This window comes from Chrysemys picta, chromosome 1, assembly GCF_011386835.1.
Source record: "Chrysemys picta bellii isolate R12L10 chromosome 1, ASM1138683v2, whole genome shotgun sequence".
In the NCBI taxonomy this organism is placed as follows: domain Eukaryota; kingdom Metazoa; phylum Chordata; order Testudines; family Emydidae; genus Chrysemys; species Chrysemys picta.
This window is the reverse complement of record NC_088791.1, coordinates 214,320,394-214,340,293: the sequence shown is the minus strand read 5'-3', so window position 1 is coordinate 214,340,293 and position 19,900 is coordinate 214,320,394. Positions and strand designations below refer to the sequence as shown.

The following is a 19,900-nucleotide window of genomic DNA, read 5'->3' as shown; positions in this document are numbered from 1 at the left end:
AACTTTGTTGTTTTAGCTTTGACTGTCATTGTTTTTGCTGTTTCTCCTGCAAAACCAAACCCCTTTTATAAAGGTACATTTTAAAAAGGATTATTGCCCCTTTGTTGAGCAGTAATGAATTCTCATAGACTCATAGACTTCAAGATGAGAAGGGACCATCATGATCATCTAGTCTGACCTCCTTCATATCGCTGGCCCAGAACCTCACCCACCCACTCCTGTAATAGACTGATAAACTCTGGCTGAGTTCCTGAGATCCTCAAATCATGATTTAAAGACTTCAAGTTACAGAGAACCCACTATTTACACTAGTGTAAACCTGCCAGTGACCTGTGCCCCATGCTGCTGAGGAAGGCGAAACCCCCTCAGGGTCTCTGCCAATCTGACCTTGGGGGAAATTCCTTGCTGACCTTAAAAATGGTGATAAATTAGACCCTGATCATGTCAGTGATACCCATCAGCCAGACTCCTGGGAGAAAATTCCCTGAAGTACTCAGAGCCCTCCCTCTGAGGCCTTGGAGGCCATATTCCTGTTAGGAGCTGGAATCAGTGAGGCAGAATAAAGTACATTCTTACTTGAATTTACAAAATGAACACATGTCCTGTTTCCTTGAGCAGAGGTTGTAACAGGCTACATACAGGCAGAAACCCCAAGTAAGGCCTCTGCCTTCCCAGCTCAGAGGAGCAGCTTCCTTGGGCCTGTGTCTTTCTCCAGGACTCTCTCTGAGGGCTTGGCTACACTTGGGACTTCACAGCACTGTATGTACTCTACCTCTCCGAGGGGAGTAGCTTACAGCGCTGTGAGTGAGCGTGCAGCACTGCAGGCACTGATTACACTGGCGCTGTACAGCGCTGTACTCGCTGCACTCAGGGGGGTGTTTTTTCACACCCCTGAGCGCAGCAAGTTGCAATGCTGTACAGCGCCAGTGTAGCCAAAGCCAAAGTCAGACAAATCCAACTGCTTAACAAGGCACTGTTTCTTTTCCTCCTTAGCCCCTGAACCTTACCCTGGGAAACCCTTAATCCAAGTGTTGCCTCAGACTGCATGGTCTGGAAAAGGTGACCTGGTCATGGACCCTTCTTTTGCCCAGAAGCTCTGAGAAAGGAGCTGAGAAAGATCCCGTGAGAAAGGATGATACCCAGGTCCCTTACTGACTCTGTGGGTGCAGTTACTACATGGCATCTTTAATTCTTTTATGGAGAGTTTAATCCTGGGTGCTTATATATCAACCACCCCTAATGTGCCAACCACAAGCACCTCCTACCGTAACAGGATAGATTCTTCAATATGGGTTCTACGGGGAGGTTCCTTTGGGCACTGTCTTCACTGCCCAAACAGCCATGTTTTAAAAGCCAGGTTCCAAACCCAGTTGCAGCAAAACAAATTTAGGACATGGCTTGATCAGCTGGTGGAAACCAATCACTCATGTTCCATTTATTTAAAAATACCTGTTTCCAACAAGTTTTTTCAAAGCCACTAATGGCAGACTTCCAGCGTGAGGCAGGTGCTTAGCTACTGTTTGTCTTCAAAAATTGTCACCTTCGTTTGGCCAGCTGTTTTGATATTTGACGATGTGCTTTGCTTAATTTGAGAGCAGATATAAAGGACAGTGTAGGGCCAGATTCTGTAATCTACATGTGCTTTTGACTGCACTTTGTGTACAGCTGGTCCTGGCAGGCTAGCTGGCTTGTGTGGCCATACTCCTCTCCCTTATGCTGGTGAAACCAGGAGTAACTGCATTGGTGCAGCTCTATGTGCTAATGCATATTTTTAATACCCTGAGTACTAGACACCAGAATTGGTGATGCAGTTTGGGGAAACTTTGTTATAACATCAGCAGAGATTAAATTGCTCAAGCATTTCATTAGCCAATGATGTCTGAAACAAAATAATGAAGAGATATGTTAAATGTCCCATTGAAATGCTCCAGACTCTGGTGGTGGTAGAGTTTACAGAGGTATTTTTCTTAACGGAGATCATCAGATGCAGGAAGAGGCTGCTTCCTTATTGGCTATTCACCAAGCAGCATGCAGTTCTCAGTGGAAAAGATGCTTTGTCAGCTGCTCACATTTATTAGGCAAACACTGATGTGCCTACGTTTTTTAAATAAGGGGTGACTGTCTGTTTCTTCCTTGATAACTTTGAAAAGTAAGTTTTTTAAAATTTAGAAGTAATCTAAGCTCAAGAATGGGATTTCTCACAAGTGATATCTACTAGAAGGAGAGACCCTTTCCTAGGTAGAAAACAGAATGTCTATTCTGTTTGTTCTGTACCTTCTTGCCTGCATTGTGTGTCTGTGCGTGTCTGTTTTCTTGTCTAAAGGGAGGGTAGGGATGGTAAGGGGAGTAATATTGGTGTGCTCATTGCAAGTCTGCACAGAAGGGGCTCTGCTCAAGTGGACAGAGTTCCTCTCCACAGAGTGAGACAACAACTGCAAAGCTCTGATCATAAGAACTGTTTCAAGTGGGTGACAGACTGAGTATGTTGCATTGTTAGCATTCAGTATGGTTGAATGTTCAGGCTGTGAGGCGTTTTCTAGGTATTTTGGAGATATGGTTGTTCAGTTCCAGAGTGAACAATTTACCACCATATGGATGGAATCTATTCTTGGAGATCAGGGAAAGGGAAGGGTAAATACAGTTGTCTTTGCTTGAATTTAAGTCCATGATGGCTGCTAAGTTTCTGGGAAATGCTAAAGTCCATGCACTTGCTGGCTGATTCTGGACTTTAGGCCCTGCAAAGCATCGGGCCACACAGACTGATGGGGTCAGAGGCTCCCACTGGTTTTCAGGAAACTAGAAATATAAAGAAAATTCTTAGATTTTGTTAGTAAAAAATATCCCTTTTCCAGGTGAAGATAACATTGGAAATTTTAAACAAATATCAACTGATGCAAACAGAAGGCTTGGGTTGGAAGGCTGTCACTGTCAACAGCGGGTTATTCACAGGCCCCCTCACAGCTATCAAGACAGACCCTGGGGACCACAGATCCCACAGTGCTGGGCCCTGCAGCAGGAGAGAGCCTCCTTGCCCTCTCTCCCTCCCTTATGCTCCCTTTATATCTGTGCACAGATGATGCTATGTTATTCAGAACCTAAACTTTCCTTTAGCACGTTGAATTTCTTAAGCCCTTGGGGGTTTTTACCATGTCAATCAATGCAGTGCTCTTTGTTAAATCTCCTGACATGCTAGAGCTTAAACAAAAAACACCCAAAAAGGTTTTGCTCAGAGCTGTTCATGTTTCCAGCAATGGGTGGCATGGCAACCATTTGCAGTAGAGGTCAATTGCTCAGGAGTTCTCCAGGTTGGGGGTGAGGCATGGAGTAGGTTTCTAAGAAGCGTTTAATGGAATAATTAGAGCAATGCGCTAACAGATGAAGGTGCAGTTTGTATGTATTTATTTTTTAAATAACAACCCTCCTGGGTTCTGAAATGAAACACACCTGGGAAGAAAATCTAGCATGTCTTCAAAGGGAGGGATAACAAGGTTGTTTGTTAAAATGAAACATTTGGTTCTGGAGAAAGCACAACATCATCTGGAGATCGAGGGATGGTATAATTTTCTCAAATACCTAAATGATTTAAGAGCCTAAGTCCCATTGAAAATGGGGCATAGGCTCCTAAGTCACTTAGGCACTTTAGAAAACTGTGCCCAGAGTCCTAGATTGTGTTGGATCACACTGTGGGTTTGCAAGTGAGGGCCTAAGGAGCTTCTCCTCCCATGAATTTCTAGCATAGGGAGGAGCACCATGTCCTTGGGCTGGCCTGTTCTTGGGCCCTTTCCGTGCAAGGATTTTTCAGGCCTAGGGCTGTTTCTGGAATTAATTACTCCATCTTCAGTGAGGGCAGAGAGGAGGAAGGGCCATGTCCCCATCTACCTCTCATTGGCCAGAAGCAGACATTGCACCCTTTCCAAGGGTAGCGCGGTATCTGTGCTCCATATGGGATTCCCTGAGTTCTTGCAGCATTTTGCCTGTCAGACATGTCTTCCAGAATTTCCCCAGAGCTCTACACCCTTCCCTACTGCCCCCCAACAGCAGTTGTTGCTACATGTTTCAATCCCACCTCAATCAATCATTTGATTTTATTCATGGATTGGGGTGTCCTCACTTATGAACTGTAAAATGTGAAAAATAGAGTGGTAATTTGCTCAATGTTTAAATTTCATTAGGATGCACTTTAAAAAAAAAAAATAAACACACACACTAAAGAATTTAGTCATGGCGGGGTTTTTTTGCCTGGATTAAAAGGAGCATCATTAATCATTCACTGGGATCTTAATGCATCCTTCTCTGAACTTATCTTGCAAAAGCCAAGATGCTTGTGGATAAAATAGGGCTACCAGTCTGGCACTTTTAAAATAGTAATACATTCACTAAAAAGAAACAGTAACAGCTGCAACTATAGGTTTAGTCCAATCACATTTATGTAGCTGAAAAAGTGGAAGAATTATTGTAGCCCTGAGGTTAATAAGAACTACATTATAAAACAAAGGACCTAGCATACAGGCAAGATTTTTCAAAGCATTCAGCATTATCATTTTGCTCCCGTCAAAGCGGGAGTTTTACCGTTGGCATCAGTGGGACTAGAGATAGGACAAAGTTGTTTGTTAATATCTGATCTGTATGTTTTTATTGCTTGTATTGATTGGTGTTGGGTTTTATACTGTTCACCATTAACTGGGGATTGAAGACTCTTTTTAGACCTCTCCAATGAAAAGCTAAAACAACTGTTGACTTCCAAAATAATACTTCATATTGGTAAACTGTAGTCTGCCACTGGATTTAGTCTGAATGGTTGAAGCTTTATTTCAGCAAGGAGACTCTCTTTCTGTGGACTTGGCTTTATTTAAATTCTCAAAGAGCACGGCTTATCTATTGCATTAGTTTCCAAAACAAACACTTGAGCTCCTTCCCATTCAGTATTTTAAATCTTTTTAATATGTCTGTCAGTTGGCATTTGGGCCAAGAATAAACTGATTTAAGGCTTGGATCATTTCACTGGCTTTATGACTAGTTTCACTGTGTTCTCTCTTAATACATTTATAGATAGCTTTAGATTTTGGATTTGATTCAGGTCAGAGTTGATATGGAGCATGAAATACCAAAATGCAGTTGGTTCATTGGAATCAACCTATTGCTTTAGTTCAAAATTACAAGGGATATAGTAAGCATAGATCCGACCATATATACTGTGTAATCATAGATGAAAGGTTATCAGGAATATTTTCTGAGTGCCATGAATATTCACATTTGACAGTCCAGTTCTGTGGTGAGTATGTATACTGTGTAGTCGTGTAATCTGTCATCTCTCCTCCACCACACAAGTCTGTACATAAAGTAACTGAATCTCATGATGTAGCATCACAAGCATAGGTAAAAATGGGAAATGGAGATAGAGTAAAATGTACAGGAGTATGTCTCTTCTGATATAACTACAGTTTAGCTCAGGGTGGGCAAACCTTTTGGCCCGAGGACCATATCTGGATGGAGAAATTGTATGCAGGGCCATAACATAGGGCTGGGGCAGGAGGTTGGGGTGCGGGAGGGGGTGTGGTGTGCAGGAAGGGGCTCAGGGCAAGGGGTGCAGAGTGCTGGAGGGGTGCTGAGTGCAGGAGGGGACTCAGGGCAGGGGGGGTGCAGGTGGGGTGCGGCAGGGGGCTCAAGGCAGGAGCTTAGGGGGCTCAGGGCAGGGGGTCGGGGTGTGGGGTGCAGGAGGGGTTTGGGGTGTGGGCTCCGGCCTGGCACCACTTACCTCGAGGGGCTCTGGGGTAGCAGCAGTGCGCAGTGGGCTAAGGCAGGCTCCCTGGACCTCCCCACTCTGGGCCTCATGCTTTCGAGGGTCCTGTGGGCTGGTGCGAATGGCCGGCATGGTGGGTCCCGGAAGAGACGGATCTGTCACTTCCGCCCCGGACCCTGCACTCCCCTAGGGACGGCCCTGTGTGCAGTGCTGTTGATTGAGAGTTATATGGTGATGATAGTGTAAACTCCCTGAGAACGGGAATTTCTCTTCTTAATTGCTACCGTGGCTAGGACATATCCCAGGTTCCTCCTCCTGTTTAATTGCTTACAAACTCACATGACAATTCTGGTGCAGTGCTGCCTGACATCTAAAGAACTGAACATTCTATTCTATTCACGTTGTTGTTGTAGTGGGCTCATCATCATAGTATTTGAGCACTTTCCAGTAGTGCGTGAAGCAACATGACTACACATCTGACAAGTTTTATTTGTTCTCTCAATCTCTCCTCAGAGGAAGAAGCATGTGCAGTGGGGTATCTTTGTCTGTATATTTTTTTTAATTTACCTGTTATGTGTTTATGTAAGAGAAGGCAAGGTCAAGGAAATGCACCTTGCACTTGGTGTGAAAGGTGCTGAGGTTAGTGGTGGTCCATAGTTCTTGGGGGAGTTCATTCTACACTCTTGGACCATGCCCAGAGACAGTTCTGTCTCTAGCACAGATGAGCTTTTCGTCTTATTGTTTATAGTTCCATTGTGCCAGAGGAGTAGTGTTGCTGACCATGGGCTGTGTCCTGGAGCTTTAGATGGTCTTTTCGATATCCTGGACCCAGGTCATGGAGTGCTTTCAAGATAAGGACTGAGACCTTGACCTTGATTCAAAATTCTATGGGAAGCCAGTGTAGAGAGCAGATGACAGATTTGATATGTGCATGGTAGTCTGTGTTGCTAAAGAGATGTGCTGGAGTTTCCTAAGGGTTAGGAACCTGTTACCCAGCTGAGAGGTGATACCGTCTTGAATAACTGAGGCCAGGTCTCCTTCTGCCAGGAGCTAGGTGGATATGATAGCAGCATCTTCAGGTAACGCTTTCTATGTGAGATCTCAGCATCAGTGAGGAATCCAAGAGTACTCATAGACTACGGACTGAATTCACTAATTGTGGGTGTGTATCTGCAACCGACGGAGACTGCACCATGGCTGCAATCTTTTCAAAGTACTTTCTTTGGCCCACCAGCATCACTTCTGTCTTGCTTGGGTTCAACTTCATCCAAGAGCTGATCCCATCCAAGCAATAGGCCACCTTTGTAATAACGGTGTGATTGTTTAAGGTGAAGGATAGGTAGAACCGTGTATCATCTGCATATTGCTCAAACTTAAGTTCATGTTGTTTGACCAGTTCACCTAGTGGTTGCATGTAGATGTTGAAAAGCACTGAAGAGAGAATTGATTTTTGTGGAACTCCACAAGTGAGGGATCTAGTGGAGGTGACATTTCCCATCACTGTTTATTGGTGGTTGGCTAGGACGGAAGTGTCCGGGGTGGTTTTCTTTAGTGTTTGTTGGACTACTGTGTGTTTGAAGGAGAAAGCGAAGATTCTTTCTCTGAATGAAGTGTTGACTGTTTTAGTCAGGAGTGGTACCAGTTGTTCATGACTCTTTCACAAGCCAGGAAGGGCATGGGTCTCCTCTCTTGCATGTCATAGGAGTTTTGAACAGAAGTGGGTGGGAGGTTAGGTTAATGTTACACACAGAGGGTGAAATTCTGGTTCTATTGAAATCAATGTGAACTTTGCCTTTGACTTTAATGGGGTCAGGATTTTGCCCTGAATCTTGGGCCTTGCAGCCCCAGAGGTGAATCATGGGTTTGAGGAAGGGCCCGCTTTGCTTGAACCAGCCATGAAGATTTTGTCTTCAAAGCATACAAGACCAGAATGCATTGGCAGGGATTTATAACAGAAAAGAGTGTCTCAGTCATGCAGGCTGATGTGCTGACATCTCCATGCTGTGAGGTCCTACTGAAGTTTCAACTTCTTGGAGTGGCGATATAATAAAAGTGAAATAATACTGTTAATATCACCCCTATTGTATTAGAACTCAGTGAATAATTGCCAACAAAAAATGTATTTGGCAAAGTCCCCCTCTGTTTTTTTTTCCTGCTCCTGGGATGTCCATGAGCAGACTGGCATTTGCCAAATACACCAAATACAAAGTTTTCTCTACTCTCTGAGTTGATTGAAAACAGGTCATTGTGACTATTATACACCAGGTTTCAGAGTAGCAGCCGTGTTAGTCTGTATCCACAAAAAGAACAGGAGTACTTGTGGCATCTTAGAGATATTTGAACGTAAGCTTTTGTGGGCTATAGCCCACTTCATTGGATGCATAGAATGGAACATATAGTGAGGAGATATATATACACATACACCAGATATTTGATAATTGTGCTGTGTTGCTGAGTTGTGATTAGTCACGTCACCTGGTATTTTTCTGTTGTTGAACTCAGGATGTAGCAAGAAGGAGGCAATAATAACCACATTAAGTTAGAACACATAAAACAACTACTGAAATAGGAAAATAATAGCTTGACTTACTGTTGGCCAGTTGGATGTGGTGTGCAAATTGGTTATTAAACAACGCTCCACCACCCTGGAATCTTGATAAATTAAGTTTCATAGTTAAGTTAATTGAATTCATTTTTAATCATTACAAATATAAAAAGACCAACAGTTAAAACCAATGTTTAAAAAGAAGCCACATGCACAGCAGTTTGATGACTAGCTGTGTTCTGTACTGTGCTCTGCACAGATCAAGCACTCTTGATAACTTCATTTAGCATTTTAGACCAAGCAATAAAAGGGTTTGTGTTTGAGTGTCCACTTCACTTTTGATTGCAGTTTGCTGTTCACGAATCGTTTTATGTTGCACCAGCTGAGGAAATAAAATGCATCACTGTGATGGGCCCAATCCAACTTCCAGTGAAGTCAGTAGGAGTCTGTCTAGTGATGTCTCTGGGAGTTGGCTCAAGCCCCATATTTGTACCTCACTACGTTTTACAAATTTCCATCACCCTATTTTCTTCCTCTTTTCTGTGTTTAAAACTAAAATATATGCCAGCGATATGTGTGCAGCAATTTTGCCAGATGGCACTGGAATCATATATTTTCAATGAAAAATGAAAAGACCAGACATGTACATAAAAGGATGAATTAATCTTTGTAATTAAATGGAACATTACTTTGCCATGAACGATTCTAGCTTTCGAACTAGATTTCATGCTAATTTTTCTGTGAACTATAATTGTATTAATTTTTAATTTTTTAGACTTTCCAAAAATAAAAATAATCTTCTCAAGGTCGGTACAAAAAAGCTTTTTCATACTCATGAATTTTAATTTTTGCAGGTATTTCAAAAACATTTTTACAAGCGATACAATATTATTTCAATGTACAGGGATATGTTAGTGCTTGAAGCCAAGTACTTTTATATCATGATAAAAATGAGATATAATGTAGCACATTGACAATCACGATAGTCTTTCTTTGGAGTTTGTTTAAGCTATGAATATACTCTAGTAAAAATATACATAGATGCGTGTAATTTAAGGTAACTGTAACTTACTTCCACTTTAATGACCCTTTACATTGCCAGGGTGGCTTAAAGGGGCATTAGTGTAAATTAAAATCAGGCCCAGCAATTAAAATGATCAGTGAGAGGGTCACTTGTAATGCTCAGATACCAAGGCATGGTAGAAGAATCTGAATAGAACAGAATGATGTTCTCTTGCTCTGAAACACAAACATTTGACTTAGGCTGGCAAGCCAAGGCTATTTAATTTTTTTTTAAATTTCATTTTGCATCTACAGCCATCTGGTTTGCAATGAATAGAAATGGGGAAAAAATTACGGGTGAAGTCAATAGCAAAATGTACACTGATATCAATTTAGCCAGGATTTTTTTTTCTCTTTCTCTGTCCTTCCCCCCCCCCCGCCTCCCACACGCACACACAATACATATACTGCAATATGAAATAAATGGTAAATAACAATTGACTGTCAATGATATTTAAATCAGTTGTTAAACTTGCTATTAGCAAGCAGATTGTCCAAAGCCTCACTCTTGATTGGCCATTTTGATAGTATCACAGACGAACCAAATATCTATCAATGGTGCACAACTGGCATCTCACCACTGAAACACATACAAAAAGAGGGAAATGTTAAGAGGTGATAATAAGGGATCTTTGGGGTAGAGGGGCTGAGGCTTAGAGGGAAAAAGTGATAGCTCTAAACTGTCCTTTTTTCTCCCACAAAGTGCCAGGCTGCCATTCAGCACTAGTTGGTGGTTTTTTCAGCCACACTTGACCTACAATCCAGCGTATAAACTAAGCTAGCAGCCTCGAATCCCAAATGATTTGGTATGGAAGAGAATGAGTTGAAAGTGGCCATTGGGCCACAAGCTGCTTGTGAAAGAACAGCTGGGTTTCTTTGGGAAAGGATGTTGGAGGAAAGGACTCTGTAGCCAAGATATATCTTGAAGGGCATTTTGTTCAGCCTCAGCCATGGGGAGGTGGCGTGGCTGAACTTGTTCCATCTGCCCTTAAATGTAGGATGTTTCTCGCTCCAAAAATGGATGGGTTTGAGAGTCCACCTTGTGTATGAGTAATGGAATAGGTTTAAAATAAGAATAACAGGGTTGTACAGGCTGTTCTCCTATACCTCAGCTTCCTTGGCTGAATGGACAGAGTTCTAGGTCAGAAAAGTTTTATGGTTCTGAAAGATTTTAATGTCTTTGCAGATGAACTCTTCAAGGTCAAATCAAAATCTCTGAGTGGGGCAGGGAGGAGAGCAGTATGCGCTTGTCAAGATCAGACCATTAACACCTCTGGTTTGAGGCTAGGGTCCACCTTTGCTCCTCTCAGCGTGACGACTATGCTTGATTGACCTGCTCACTGAAATTGCGGGGCCTAAGATGGTTTCAGAATTCGGTGAGGTTTACAGCTGCTAAGGCTCTGGAAGGCAGTCTGAAAAATGCCAGTGTTTTTAAGGGATACTATCATTTAGTGTGCTTTTTGTTATTTGCCTAAATATATTTAACAATGTTTTTGATCCACATTTTGTGCTGATTGCAGCTTTCAAAGTCAATGCAGTATTGGAGCAGTTAATCCACATTAATTCTGAATTGTTTTTAAAAGGGCAATTGTTCATCAGCTATTATAAATTATTTTGTTTCTTTTGTTGGTTTAATCAAAAATGTTAAGGGCTCAATTATGCAGCTGCAACACAAAGATTGCTTAATTAAGTGATTAAAATGATTACTTTGGAATACATGCAAGACATTTGAGACTAACCTAACTCATTTAAGCAGGCAACTTAGTGGAAATTAAAACTGATGAGTTTTCCTACTTGCTTTCTTGAGACTGATATAGTAGCAAATAGCATTGAAAACCCTAAAGTAATGTACCGAAGTTTTCCAATCCATCACAAAAGTTCAGTCAACTGGACAAAACAGCATAAGCAGGGCAAAAAATAGATGCTGTCTACAGCTGAATTCTGGTTCTTTCCTGTTTTCTCAAGCATTTTTTTAAAAAAATCTTCAGTACTTGCAGTGCCTCATGAAAAACTAAGAAAACATTCTATTTGAGAAGTAATTTGGCTCATTTCATATTTCCTGTAGAGCATTTGTCTTCTATTGTTTTTCTATCACTGGGGATAGTTGTATGATAATGGGATCCTTCTTGCTGAAGAGTTCATCTGTTCCTGCTGTTAATTTCTAACCTGAAGTCGTAATCTTCTGTTTGTGACATCTTAATTATCTCTACAACAATTAATTGTGATATCACTAGTAGAAGACAATAACTTCAACTGGGAAATAAGCCCTAGGAACAGATTAACTCTCAAGAGACAAAGATCCTGTTTTTTTGAAAATGGGGGAAGTGAAAAAAAGGATGTTGGGGGGAAAACATTGTAGCATTGCTTCTCCCCATCACATAGACTCATAGATTTTAAGGCCATAAGAGACCATCATGATAATCTAGTCTGACCTCCTGCACATTGCAGGCCACCGAACCTCACCCACTCCCATCCCGTAATAGACCCCTAACCTCTAGCTGAGATACTGAAGTCCTCAAATCATGATTTAAAGACTTAAAGTTACAGAGAACTCACCATTTACCCTAGTTTAAACCTGCAAGTGACCCATGCCCCATGCTGCAGAGGAAGGTAAAATCAATCAATCAATCTAGGCAACCACTGCAGTCAAGGGGCTCCATATGGGTGCAGGGGTACTCTCGCACAGATCAGCATGCAGGATTGGAGCGTATATGCTGAAGATGGTTTATTTTGAAAGGGCCACGTAGTTCATTAGGGTTCTCCTCTTTCAGCCTCCACATGGGCTCAGATTTTTGTGTTGAAAGGATCACATTACTAGAGGAAAGTTTTAAGGAAAAGTCCTATAGTCCTAAAAGGTAAATTGATATCTGTCTTCCTAAACAACATGGAAATATACATTTTATACCATCCCACTCTATCCCTTTTAGCTTATTCCATGCATGTGTCTTATTTTGTTTGGTTCCCCCCTCATCTTTTAGACTTTCTCTCTCTCTCTCTGCTTTTGCTCCAGGAAATAAATTGTTTCCATAGTAACTATGGATGGATGTCCTTGGGGTGCAATCCACAAATGTATTATAAAGTTAGTTTATGTAATTGTTTCCAATTTGTGTCATGATTTTATGAAACATAAGTGCAGGCATAACAGTTACCCTGGCTGAGAATGTGTATGTATGTGTTTTGTGTGTGTGTATACATATATATAGAAGATGTACTGTATATAAACACTAAGGCAAATTCTCACAAATGTGAAACAGAATAAATCCAAGTTAATGTAAAAATGTGAATTGCATTATTTTAATGTTCCTATTGCCTTTGTATTGAGCATAGGAACACACAGGATTCTGTACTATTATTGGGAACAAGTATTTTAAGAAATGGAGTCTGTTAAAACAGAGGTGGAGTGGAAAGACTTTAATTAGACGGCTCAGGTAGATGAGCAAAACACAGTTCAACAGCATGAACTGAAGAAACCACATTCTCCGTCAGAAAACCGTAGCCACATCCTTGTCTGGTGAGACCTATTTGACGTCAGTGGAACTATGCTGTGTTTATCCCAGCTGAGGTTCTGACCTATTCATATCCATGTCCTGCGTACATCTGAATAACTGGGCTTACTTCATCTGTCCTATAGTAGTTATACAGCTCATAGGATGTTAAAACATTAAAAAGATATAAGTTGTGACCATTAGATTAACTTTGTTTGCAGTCCTTAGTGAGGTTCAACTCTTAGGACCAGATTATGTGCTCAAGCACACTGTAGTAACTCTACAGGAGTTGGTGGAGCTACTATGTAAACTGACAGTTCAATGTGGCCCTCAGTGTTATAAACTAAAACTGATTTGTTGCACCTAAGCAAGCTGTTGAAGGTGAAATTCGGGTGCCATTTGGGAAGTATAGTACTGTGCGGTCCTTTCAATGAGGGAAGAAATGCATTTTTAAATGTTTAAACCATCCAATTTTTTTTCTTTCAAAGGCAAAAGCGGTTTTGGCAAAAGTGGGCTACCCTGAGTTTATAATGAATGACACGTATATTAATGAAGACATCAAAACAGTAAGTGTACAGTATATAGTTTTCTTCCTTTACAGTACGTCACAACTGTTTTTTGGTCTTTTCCTTTCAGCCATCGAAAATCAAAACAGTTACATCATTTTTAAATAAAGGTGGTGGTGCCAGAAAACACTTACATTTTTTCCCTTGCATGCTACACTTTGCTTGTGGCCTTCTGCTTGATTTGCCCCATTCCCTTATGATTCTGAATTGAGCACACTCTCAAGACTGAAATCTTAAAAGAACAATAAAGTTAAACACACGGTCTCGGTGCCAACTTAGCTTAATCACAAAGGAAAGAATGGAGCATTGTGATGGGGTGGATAAACCCCATGCTGACAGGGAAGGATATGGGGAGGTTGTGTGCGCTAAGGTAGCCCTGCTTCTCTGGTCCTGACATTCATGCATGGTGGGGAGGAGGGCTATAAAAGGAGGAAGCTGCAGTCAACAAGGGGGAAGCCATGAGAAGGGAGTGGCTGCTGAAGCAGTAGGAGGAATCCCCCCATGCCAGAGATCCCCCAGCTCTGCGAGGATCCATTGAATCCTAGTGTCAAGCCCAGTAGGAAGAGACTGACGTGGCTGCCTGCCTGCCTGGCCGTAATGACTCCAGTAAAGCTGCTACCCAGGCACCACTGTAGGAAGGTGGTACCACTGACCTTTTTGCTAACCCCAGGAGGGGCTTGTTCTCTGATTCTGAACTTCTGCTTTTCCCGTTCCCCTAAATAAAGTAAGCAGGCCCACAATGGTGGGGCCCACTGCAAGGACTAAGAGGTTGGGGCCTGGGATTGGGCCGAGCCTGTGATGGTAACTGGGTGTGGCAAGGGGCCTCAACCAAGCTAGGGAGACTCTTTTTACAACATGCCCATTGGAATATTTGTTTTACAATAACATTGTGTATTATGTATAACTTGGCCAATACAACAGATTGATTATTGTGATGCTGCTTAATCCCCATCACAATCAAGGCAAGGGAAAGAACCCTAACAAGTCATGCTCCACACATAGCGAAGACCCAGGAGAGAGGAGATAGGGAAGTTTTCCCTCCCCCCTCCCTGGGAAGGGCTTGAGTTAGGCAGTCTGAGGAAGAATTTATCCCTGTGGTGGGTCCTGGAAAAGAGAGAGACTGTAAAGGAGGCGGGATTCTCCTACAGGGAGAAACCCCCAGGGAGCACAGTAGGTTCCTGTGGGAGGGAGACCTGATATAGTAGAAACAGAAGACTTCAGTATCCCACCATGGCTGAAAAATTATTCATTTTGTTTGGATTTTCATTTGGACCTTTCTGTTATCTTGGAAGTGGTTTGAACTTTGTGACTTTGCTGGAGGGCTGAGCCACAGAAGACCCAGCTAGAGGCAGATGGCCGACAGGAGGCATGGAAGCTGAGGATACCAGCTATATTATGCACAGACCCAAGGGGGTGATTTAATGTTCGGTGTGGCCAGCCATAGCCATCATCAGTCATTTTTCCAGAATTATCGTTAGAACAAATTGATGGTTGCTAGAGTCAGTCTCTAGAGCTTGCAGCAGACGTGCTAAGTGCCAAATATTGCATTGAAATAAAGTTCCAGTGTAAAATACTGGCTTTGTCATCACTGATGGGACTGTCCTGTCTGTGATGAGTTAAAATAGACTGAAAAATGAAAACAAGTCACTTCTTTTATTAATGTTTTTACATTGTATCGAACAGATGCTATTAAACCTCATGGTAAGAGATTTAAAAGCAAACAAGATAAAGCAATAGAAAATACATCTTCAGAAACAATCCTGCCATGGTAGGGGGGTGGACTAAGTAATCTAATAGATCTTTTCCAAATCTAATTTATATGTGTCCAGTCCAGCAGTCTTCATACAAGAAGAATCCACATTGATTTAAATAGGAGTCATGCCATCGTGAGGACTGAAAGATCTGGACTTATGACAGTTTGAATATTGGCGTTGATTCTCCTCTAACTTGCACCAGATTGATGCCAGGGTAGCTTTCTTGATTTTCAACAGAGATATTCCTTGTTTCCACCTCTGTCTGTAAGAGGATGGACCAGGCCTATTAACTGTAAAATATGGCAGGGCTGTTTTAATACATTCAAAGTATTCTTTTCAAGATAGAAATATTCTAGCACAAATTTTGTATTTAATAATAAAACAAAAGAACCCCCTAACATTCCCCTCAAAATAAATGTCTTCAACAAACTAATACATTTTCTCCCCAAATGTTACAAATTATTATTCAATGCTTGGGTTGTTTTCCCCTATTGATAACTGAGCCTAGAAGCCCCCGATAAGAGACAGCATTACAGCCCCATTGTGCTAGGCACTGTTCAAACACATAGTAAAAGATAATCTCTGTAGACAAGACTGACAAAGGGTGGGAGAAAGGAAGTATTTCCATCCTTCCTGGAGAACATGTTGTTTCCAGCTATAGGAAAACCTGGAATAGCCACCCACAGGACTTACATCTACATCAAGATCAAATAACAGAAGAGAGAAATATTTACTTTATCACCAGGTTGTTTGCATGGACAAACTAAGCTACTCGACATGGTGGCATGACTCTCTTTTGCAATGGTAGCATTGCAAAAAATTGCTCCAGTATAACTGACGATAGACGATACAGACACAAAAACCAACCAAACAAGGCATTGTTAAATATGGCGTAGTTCACTCAGAACTCTAAGAAGGAAAAACTCAGCAAGTCTGGTCCCTGCCCAGGGAAACAGTGTAGAGAGGAGATATTGTGAACCTTTACCATCTGTGTTAATGGGATAGAGGAGAAGCCATTCAGGTGATGGACTCACTGACATAAGCAATATGTTTGTAAGGCTGGGACCTAAAAATGCAACACAGTAGGTTGGTAATGAAGTGTAACTTTGTCCCAAGGTTGAGAATTTTTTGAAAGGATGATTGGGATATGAGCAGGTTTTATGTAATATTAACAGCCTTTTTTTCTTGCATGGCTAGTCATATTTGAGAAATTTGGTAATAGATTGGAGACTTCTGGCAAAGTGAACCCTCATATTTGTAAATGCTGCTAACATGAGTGATAGTAGAGCAGCACTGCTAGATTCCTTTGAGGGGGAGGTGTGCAAAATATTTGCAATGAAATGCAAAATTACTCAAACATCACTTCTCTTTGAACATTTTGTTGCATAATTTTTAAAGCAAAATGGGCCCGTTTTCATGTGAAAATGGCGTTACATAATAATACCTGTAGAAATGCATGTTTTTCCCATTTCCAACATGTACATAGCATATCATCAACATTTTTTCTCAAAGTGAAATTTTAGGGACTGCAAATTGCACTAACCAATATGGCAAATATTTCCCTAGAAATCTTCTGACACATTTAATTTCACACAGCTCTAGTTTGAGTCTAGTGCTGACTTATCACCTCTCTAATTCAGAATTAAATGACTCACCTAAAACAGTAAATGTGGTTGTTTTTCATTTTAAGCACTAATCTAGAGAACCCCCTACTGATTGACCTAGTATGGTGATTTATAGGAAGTAGATATTTGTGCTCTAGAAATTGTTCTGAGCAACTGATTGATTTCACATAAGCCACTAAATAGCAATCAGATCATAATGACCTACAGTCACTGACAGCACAGCCTGGATTTGAACCAGTGACCCACAGGTGAAATCCCTTGTATCCAATTATCAATCCTCTGAGCTAGCCAATGTAAACAATCATAGTTTGTACCTGTCTCCACTTTTGTGATAAAACATTTATTAGTTCTTTGGTTGTAATTTGAAAAATAAATAAATAACTGATGTCAATTATTAAAACTCCCAGGGAAGATCAATTTTTGCTCATAAACTTCTCATGTTTAAATGCATGCTTAGGCTTAGCTTGTACTCATCAGTTGTCAGGCTTATTAACTCTTTGTGTGTGCCCTAGACCTGGATTAAATGTAATTCTGCTTTGTCCCGGCAATTTTTAACATTATCTTATACCCAAATTTGTATGGCTAGATACTGAAAAACATTTAAGCCTTCCATGGTATAGTAGATATCTGGGTATAACATTTGATTATGGCAATAATTGATAGAAGAAAAGAATAAAAATATTTAAAGCCCCCTAGTTTTAAAAATGGTATGAATATTTGGTTTATTTAGAAAAAGATTTCTTACTGACACCTATATACAGTAAATAAGGGATCCAAAACCAGTTAGCTAATGGCACAGAAAATATTTCGAAACAAAACTCTTAATGAAATAGTGTTGTTTAATGTTACCCAGAATGTTTGGTATCAGAGTAGGGAATTGAACCCCAACATCCTGAGTCTTACCTCATTGTCTTTACCATATGACCATCCTGCCATCCAATATGATGTGTAAAGTGTTGAGATCCCCCTATATACCTGCTCTGCTCATGACCCTTCCCTTATGCAGGGCGACCCTAGAGATTCCACAGTGTGGAGGTCCTGGGGAAGCCTTCTGAAATAGGGTGGATTTTATTCTAACTGTTGTAATGTGAATAATGTCATTACCTTAACCAAATCATTTGTAGTCATTATTATTATCTCGTTACTGTCAAAGTTCTGATTCTTTTCATGTCATCTTTGTGTCTGTTGATCATGTTTAATGGTTATGATTTATTTACACAGATGAAGTTTTCAGAAAATGACTACTTTGGCAACGTATTGCAGACCCGCAAATATCTGGCCCAGTCTGACTTCTACTGGCTTAGAAAAGAAGTTCCAAAAACAGAGTGAGTAGGCAAACATATACATTGATTAAAATTACACACAGTGCCTCATTGTGAAGGAATAATACTACAGAAAAAAATCAGTAGTTACTCAGAAATGCTTGTAAATATTTATCTCTTAATAAACTTCTTAAAAGTTCTGAGCAGTCCTGTTCCAGTGCAGCATCACACTCTTCATATTCACGGAGCTTAAATGTTTAATGTAATGAAAAGAAAGAGTAATTGAATCTCAATTAAAATTGGATTATTTCTCTTGTTCCCAGTAAGAATTTAGAATGGCACAGCAGGGATTTTATTCAATAAATTTTCCATTAATAGAATATTAAGAGATAATATTGTTATTACTAAGAGCAGCCAGCATTGTTAGTTACCTGCTGTTGATAGCAGTGATGTGGAACAAGAGATAATTAATTTAATTTTAACATTTTAAATTTACTTCTAAAATTACAATGTTAAGATGTATTGTATACAATAGTCTAACACGTATGAGTAATCAAATCTTTTTTTCTTACTGGTGGGTATCAAATCCTTAAAATTCCAATTAAAACATATACAGAAGTCAATTAGTGTAATCGCGCTATTTAACAATGACCTCTTCTGCATAAAACCTTTAAAGTCAGCACTGATGCATAGCTACGCTGGTCATATTTCATATAGGTGTTGTCATCTTTAGGTTTAAAGATCATTTTCCACATTACAACTAATGTGACAGTTGTCTCCAGTATATTATTAATCCCTATAAATGAGATTCTATTATCCTTACTCAGAGGTGAAAGTAAGCCGATACGCAAGAGCTGGTGCGCCATACCAGGGAGGATTGGCTTCCCCTGGCGGCAATTTAAAGGGCCTGGGACTCCCAGCAGTGGCTGGAGCCCCAGGCCCTTTAAATTGCCGCCAGAATCATAGAACCATAGAATATCAGGGTTGGAAGGGACCTCAGGAGGTCATCTAGTCCAACCCCCTGCTCAAAGCAGGACCAATCCCCAACTAAATCATACCAACCAAGGCTTTGTCAAGCCTGACCTTAAAAACCTCTAAAGAAGGAGTTTCCACCACCTCCCTAGGTAACCCATTCCAGTGCTTCACCACCCTCCTAGTGAAAAAGTTTTTCCTAAAATCCAACCTAAACCTCCCCAACTGCAACTTGAGACCATTACTCCTTGTTCTGTCATCAGGTACCACTAAGAACAGTCTAGATCCATCCTCTTTGGAACCCCCTTTCAGGTAGTTGAAAGCAGCTATCAAATCCCCCCTCATTCTTCTCTTCTGCAGACGAAACAATCCCAGTTCCCTCAGACTCTCCTCATAAGTCATGTGCTCCAGCCCCCTAATCATTTTTGTTGCCCTCCGCTGGACTCTTTCCAATTTTTCCACATCCTTCTTGTAATGTGGGGCCCAAAACTGGACACAGTACTCCAGATGAGGCCTCACCAATGCCAAATAGAGGGGAATGATCACATCCCTCAATCTGCTGGCAATGCCCCTACTTATACAGCCCAAAATGCCATTAGCCTTCTTGGAAAAAGGGCACACTGTCGACTTATATCCAGCTTCTCAGCCACTGTAACCCGTAGGTCCTTTTCTGCAGAACTGCTACCTCGCCATTCAGTCCCTAGTCTGTAGCAGTGCATGGGATTCTTCCTTCCTAAGTGCAGGACTCTGCACTTGTCCTTGTTGAACCTCACCAGATTTCTTTTGGCCCAATCCTCTAATTTGTCTAGGTGCCTCTGTATCCTATCCCTATCCTCCAGCATATCTACCACTCCTCCCAGTTTAGTGTCATCTGCAAACTTGCTGAGAG

The 19,900-nt window shown here is 41.1% G+C and overlaps 1 protein-coding gene across 1 annotated transcript in view; it reads left to right on the top strand.

The window, feature by feature from the left end:
• The window catches only part of PHEX (phosphate regulating endopeptidase X-linked), a 137,344-nt gene that overhangs the window by 76,603 nt on the left and 40,841 nt on the right, over positions 1–19,900 (top strand). The window contains exons 13-14 of the mRNA XM_005281535.5: positions 13,321–13,398; positions 17,999–18,102. Of these exons, the coding sequence (XP_005281592.2) occupies positions 13,321–13,398; positions 17,999–18,102 (182 nt within the window). The remainder of the gene's footprint in view (positions 1–13,320; positions 13,399–17,998; positions 18,103–19,900) is intronic.